We start from the raw sequence: 6,490 nt of genomic DNA, 5'->3' as shown, positions 1-6,490 counted from the left end.
TTTTCTGTTTGCCTACTTCATTATCTCTCTTCCCAACCCACCTAAGACTTAGTCAAAACAGGATACAGAGATCTGGATGGCTCTATGCAGAGGAAAAATCTCCAATAATACTGTCAATTCTGTATTCACTTTTCCTTTCATCAGCCACCTAATTCTATCTAAGATAGTGTGAAAAAATATACAACTCAAAAAAGAAAAGCATTTGGACTATCAATCTTCACCTTGGTCCTGCAGCTTCCCTTTATCAACCAGTGTATATATTATTTTAAATTCCCAACTGTAAACACATGCAATAATTAATAAAACATCCAGAAACTTTGTGGTCAGCATCATATAATTTCCGAGGAGAATGTTTTTCGTAGGGACAGAGAAGGAAGAAAATCGAGAAGCCATTAAGAAAAAATGGCAAGTCACACTAAAATGCTTTCATAAAATGTTTTTTAAAAATGGATAAATTCAATTTTAAGTGATACTTTGCACCATGACCAACATTTCCTCATTGTTTTAGTGTTCATAAAAGGCATAATATGTACCTCTAGAAAAAGAAATTATCTTCTTTACTTACAACATTGTTAGAGCACCAGCACCAGGTTGATTTTCTCCAAAGTATACATAGCTCATAACTCTAAAAAAATTTACAAATTAAGTCTTTTGATTCATTTAATCCTCATCACATCTGTTAATTTTAATTAATTAAAGCTAAAACTGTTCCTTTTTCTGCATATGTTAGTGAAAGGTAATTAGGGAAACTAAAAATCTGACCTAATAGGAACCCACCTAAAGTCTACTTAGGTAGGTTTAATTCAAAGAAGATCATGTTGTTAGTCCCAACAACTATCCCAGGCATTTTAAGTATTCTTAATCTATATTTTAGAACGTGTCACCAAACACTAAAATGTTAAAATAAATTATTAATCCTGCTCTGGTCTCTAAACAAGAACTTACGGCTATTACAAAGTATTCCTTTTTATTCTACCTCATAACAGTAAACATTAAATGAAGACCCACCATCACAAGCTCATATCTTTAAAAAATGGATGCAACAAAACTTCTTCTGCTGTTATTCTTGAAGCTGGATTTAGATCTAGCAGTTTATCAAGTAGGTCATAAGCTTCATCAGGTACCTCATTCCAGCCTTCTAAATTGGTAGTATACTCATCAAAACAACACCCACAGCTATTACTATCCCCCTTTTTAAATGAATTCCCTGAGTATTGTCCTGGAGGTGTTTGTACGAGGCGAGAAGTTTTATGGTCAGTCTTCTCTGAAATAGTTGGTTGATGAGAAGTAGGCCCTTGTATATCACTTGTTTACTTGGGAGTGTTGGAATCCATACCCCTGAGTCTCTCACAGAGTTTTCTCAAGTCTTGTGCTGGAACTTCTTTGCTACATAATATTGATTTCCCAAAAGTTTTAGCAGCTTGCATAGTTTCTCTGGATCCCTGAATTGTCATAATTTGGGCCAAAGCAGTTAAATCATCACTTGCTTTATAAAATGGGTATCGTCCACTAAGCAAAGAAAGAAATATGACACCTGCAGACCACATGTCAATTGCTGTAGTTTGATTGGGGCACTTTGTCAAGACCTCTAGTGCTCTGAATCCTGGTGTACCTGCCCTAGGGGCAACCTGCTGACGCCTTGAAGGGCAAATACTACAAACTTTATCTGTTGCATAGCAGTCACAGGTCAGGCTAGCCGGGCAAGAACTGGCAGCTTTCCTCATCACACCACTATTCATAACTTTTGCAGAAATAACCTTCTTTTTTGTTGCTAACTTTCTAGACAGTACATCCACAGTCTTTGACTGCTTCATGAGTTTCACTGCAGGGCTCTCATGTGAAATGGAGCTGTGCATATTGAAATTTCTTTTTCCAAAAACAGAGCGCTGGACAGAAAGGCCTACAGATCCCTCCTTTCCATCTTTTCCTTGTTTAATCTGAATTTGTGCCTTTGTGCAGGGTCTTTTAACAGAAGCTTTTGTGGTGGACTGCTGATCCAGCTCCTTAGGTACTGGGCCACTCAATGGAATCCTGTTTCCTGTGATTATGTGGGATTTGTTTTGTGAACACCTTTCCTGCTGAGCTTCAGACTGGACAAATTTGAAAAGCTCTATTTTAATATCATGGGTTCCTTGGGCCAAACCAAAGTCTACCAAGGCATACTTTTTCAAGCGCCTATTATATAAAAAATTGCTGGGCTTAACATCACGGTGAACAATACCAAACTGATGGATGCGTTTCAAAGCTTTGAACAGATTAAACATATATTCCCGTACTTCTTGAAAGGAAAGAGAATTCAAAATGGCCAAAAATGACTCATGCTGCAGATATGGCATAGCAATAACTACATGATCATTCTTCCTAAAGCAGTATTTAACTCCCATGACATTATCTTGCCCCCCAGCCACTGTTAGGCGCTGAAGTTCAGCTGCAGTTCTTACAGGATGACTTGTTGGAATCAAGTGTTTTAGAGCAATTTTCTCTTCAGGTCCTACTTGTAACTGTACTGTGGCCAAATTAACAGAGCTGAAAGTGCCTTCTCCAATTTTGTCCTTAATCTTAAACACATTACCAAGCTGTGGTACAGGCTTCTCAATATCTTTTTTAACACCTGCAAGTTTAAAATTCTGTTGTTTTTTTTTTTTTTTTTTTTTTAAAGGCCTTCAACCTGAAACCGGTTATGCTGGGGAGAAAAAGCCATTGACTCATCCATTTGAATCCCCAAAGACACCTCCATCAGAAGACAATTGGGATGCAAAATGCCAGCTAAGGGGTTATATTCACAGGGGAAGCAAAGCAGGGTTTAAGGGAGTACGACTTCTGTGGCTCCCCAGATGCCTGGGTCGCCGTCTCCAAGAGCTCCCCACCTCAGGTTAGAGATTTTTATTACCAGTTACCTATGCTAAAGTAAATACTATAGGAAGTCCTTAAAAAAAACAAAAATTATATCAAATAGAAATCTGCATTTAAACAACAAAATAAATAACACTGGAAATGATCATTACATGCATATATATAAACATTATTTCTAAATTTTAAAAGTTTTTAAGTATAATTAATCATTTAAAGGAAATAAAAAAGGAATGCACTTTAAAATATATGACATGTACGGAAATGTTATGACAACAGAAGAAAGTTTTGGGAAGGAGAAACAAAAATATATCACTGTGGTATTCTAATGCACTGTGTAAGGAAGTACATTATTGCTTGAAAATAGACTGTGATAAATATGCATATGTACTATATAAACCCCAAGGCAACCACTGAAAGAACAAAACAAAAAGTAATAGCTAATAGGTAAAAAGGGAGATATATGTAATAATAAAAAATACTTGATTTTTTTTAAGAAATAAAGGAACGAAGGAAACGAAAAAGGAAATGATAAATGGGAAAAATACAGCAAAATGGTATATCTAGATCAAATATCAATGAATGCATTGATTAAAAATTATCTAAACATCAAATTAATAGCAGAGTCATTCACATTATATGAAAAGTAAACTCCAACTATATTATTCTTGCAGAAAACCAACCTTAAGTATAAAGACAAAAAAGTTTAAAACAGAAAGATTGAAAAATGTATCCCATTTCAACACTAATGAAAAGCAATCTAGAATTTCTATATTAATATGAAACAAAGTAGTTTTCAGAGAAAAGAATACTGCCAGGAATGTGGTGGGCCATTTTTTAAAGTAATAAAGGAATCGATTTGTCATGAGGATTTAACCCTAAATGTGTATTCATCTAATAATAGAGTTCAAAATACATGAATTGAAATCTGATAAAAATAGTAATGAAAAGCAAATGAATCCACAATTGTATTTGAATACTTCAGTACCATTTTCTCAATAATTGATACAATAAGAGAGAAAACAAATAAGAATACAGACTTGAACAGCAATATTAACCAACATGACTAGTTGACAATTATCAACAACCTTTGCAAAAGCAGAAAAACACACATTCTATTCAAGTCTATGTTGAATATGTTCTAAGATAGCCAATATTATAGGCAATAAAACCAAAATCTGTTTTAGTTAAGGCTGTCCAGAGAAACAGAACCAATAGAGCTAGAATGTGTGTGTATTTGTGTGTATGTGTGCACATAAAGTGGGAGAGGATAGAGAGAGAGAAAGAGAGAGAGAGAGAGAGAGAGAGATTATGAGAATTGGATTATAAGGTTGTAGATGCTTCAAGTTCTCCATCTTCAGGGCAAGTCAGTAGGCAGAAACCCTGGCAAGAATTGATGTGACAGCTTAGGTCCAAAGGAAATTTGGAAGCAGAATCAACAAGTGTAATTCTAATCATTTGAATTATGTTTTCCATCAACTATGAAATTGGATTAGAACTCAACAAAAGAAAGAAATCTGGATAATCCACAATATTTGAACACAAAATAAAATATTTCTAAATAAAACTCTCATGTTGATTGCACTATTATTCCCAACAAGAATTACGTGGAAAAAACCTAAACGACCATTAATGGATGAATGGAAAAAAATAAAATATTATTTTTAAATATAGGAAGGAATATTATTTGACCTTTATAAAGGAAATCCTGTCATTTGTAACAATGTGGATGAATCTAGAAGATATTATACTAAGTGAAATAAGCCAGACACAAAAGACAAATCCTGCATGATCTCATGATCTGTGGAAGGGAAAATAGTCAAACTCATAGAAGCAGAGAGTAAGAATGGTTGTTGCTATGGATGGCAAGGAGGAAATGGGGAGATATTGATCAAAGGATACAAAGTTTCAGTTATGCAAGACAAATGAGTTCTGGTATTTAGTGTACATCATGGTCACTAAGTTAGCAATACTTGAAATTTGCTGAGGTGTAGAGCTTATCAAATCTGTGGTTCTTACCATGCACACACACACCCAAAGAGAGAAAATAGCAACTATGTGATATGTTAACTGGCTTGATTATGGTGATCATTTCATATTGCATATGTATATCAAAACATCAGGTTATGCATCTTAAATATACACAATTTGTACTTGTCAATTATACCTCAATAAACTGAAAATTTTAAAAAAATGTTTAGAAAGAAATCGATGAGGCCAGGTGCGGTGGCTCATGCCCATAATCTCAGCACTTTGGGAGGCCGAGGCAGGCGGATCACCTGAGGTCAAGAGTTCAAGACCGGCCTGTCCAACATGGTGAAACCCTGTCTCTACAAAAATAGAAAAATTAGCCAGTCATGATGGCAGGTATCTGTAATCCCAGCTACTCAGGAGGCTGACACAGGATAATCGCTTGAACGCGGGAGGCAGTGGTTGCATGAGCCGAGATTGCGCCATTGCACTCCAGCCTGGGTGACTGAGCGAGATTCTATCTCAAAAGAAAAAAAAGAAAAAAGGAAAAAAATCAATGAAACTCATAGTGTAAATAGAATAAAAAGAACAAAAAGATCATCTCAAGAATTAAAGGATTTATAGAAGTCCACGATCCAATTCTGATTAAAACAAATAACAACAAAAACTTCAGAAATATATGCATATAAGCATATCTCTTAAATCTCATGGAAGGCATCTATGAAAGAAACACCTATAGCTAACATTGTACTTAATGGTAAAAGACTAAATCCTTTCCCATTGGGATAACAAACATGGCAAGTATGTGTGCTCTTATGACTTCTACTAAATATTATACTGTAGATTCTGCCTGCTGCAACAAGGAAAATGGATAAAGTAAATCTAGATTGCAAAGAAAAATGAAAACTCTCTTTATTTACATATTCATAAGCAAACTTGCTAAACTGACCTATTTGTTCTAGGAATATGATAGTAGATTCAGCAGAATTTTTTCTATGGATCATGACACACAATGGGGAAAAATAGTCTATTTAACAAATGGTGCTGGCAAAAACAAATATTCATATGAAGAAGAATGAAATTGGACTGTTATCTCATATTGTATGCAAAAATCTACTCAAAATAGACTACAGGCTTAAATGTAAGACCTCAAAATAGATTAAAGGCTTAAATGTAAAACTTGTTTTTTCTATACATCTGTAGAAAAAATTCTGCTGAATCTGCTATCATATTACTAGAACAAATAATTCAGTTTAGCAAATTTGCTTAATATTCTTAATACTGTGAAATTGAATATTATGAAATATTAGTGATGTAAATTAAAGAAGAACTAAGTAAATGAAGAGATACAGTGTGGTCACAGTTAAGAAAATTCATTATTGTTATGGTGCCAGTTCTCTCAGATTGGTCTATAAATTCAGTGTAATCAGAATTAAAACCCCAGCAGCCTTCTTTGTAAAAACCGACAAGCTTATTTAAAAATTAATGTGGAAATGCAAAAATAATTTAATAAAGAAGAACAAGGTTGAATGAGCTACATTTGTGATTCCAAGATTCACTATGAGGCTAAAGTAATCAAGAGAGTGTGACATTAGCATAAAGAGAGGCACCAGTTCAATAAAACAGAGAAGAGGACCACAAAATATACCCACACACCTACATGAACAGT

The 6,490-nt window shown here is 34.5% G+C and overlaps 1 protein-coding gene across 1 annotated transcript; it reads right to left on the bottom strand.

Annotated features, from left to right (window-relative positions):
• Positions 1 to 1,010: 1,010 nt before the first annotated feature.
• Positions 1,011 to 2,752, bottom strand: LOC126951463 (cell division cycle 7-related protein kinase-like). The gene is given in 2 exon segments (XM_050785556.1): positions 1,011 to 2,657; positions 2,660 to 2,752. Coding segments are annotated over 2 exon segments (1,725 nt in total). The 5' UTR covers positions 2,738 to 2,752.
• Positions 2,753 to 6,490: the final 3,738 nt, after the last annotated feature.

The sequence above is a fragment of the Macaca thibetana genome, chromosome 3 (genome assembly GCF_024542745.1).
Source record: "Macaca thibetana thibetana isolate TM-01 chromosome 3, ASM2454274v1, whole genome shotgun sequence".
Lineage (NCBI taxonomy): Eukaryota > Metazoa > Chordata > Mammalia > Primates > Cercopithecidae > Macaca > Macaca thibetana.
Note: the sequence above shows the minus strand (reverse complement) of the source record. Positions and strands in the feature narration are given on the sequence as shown.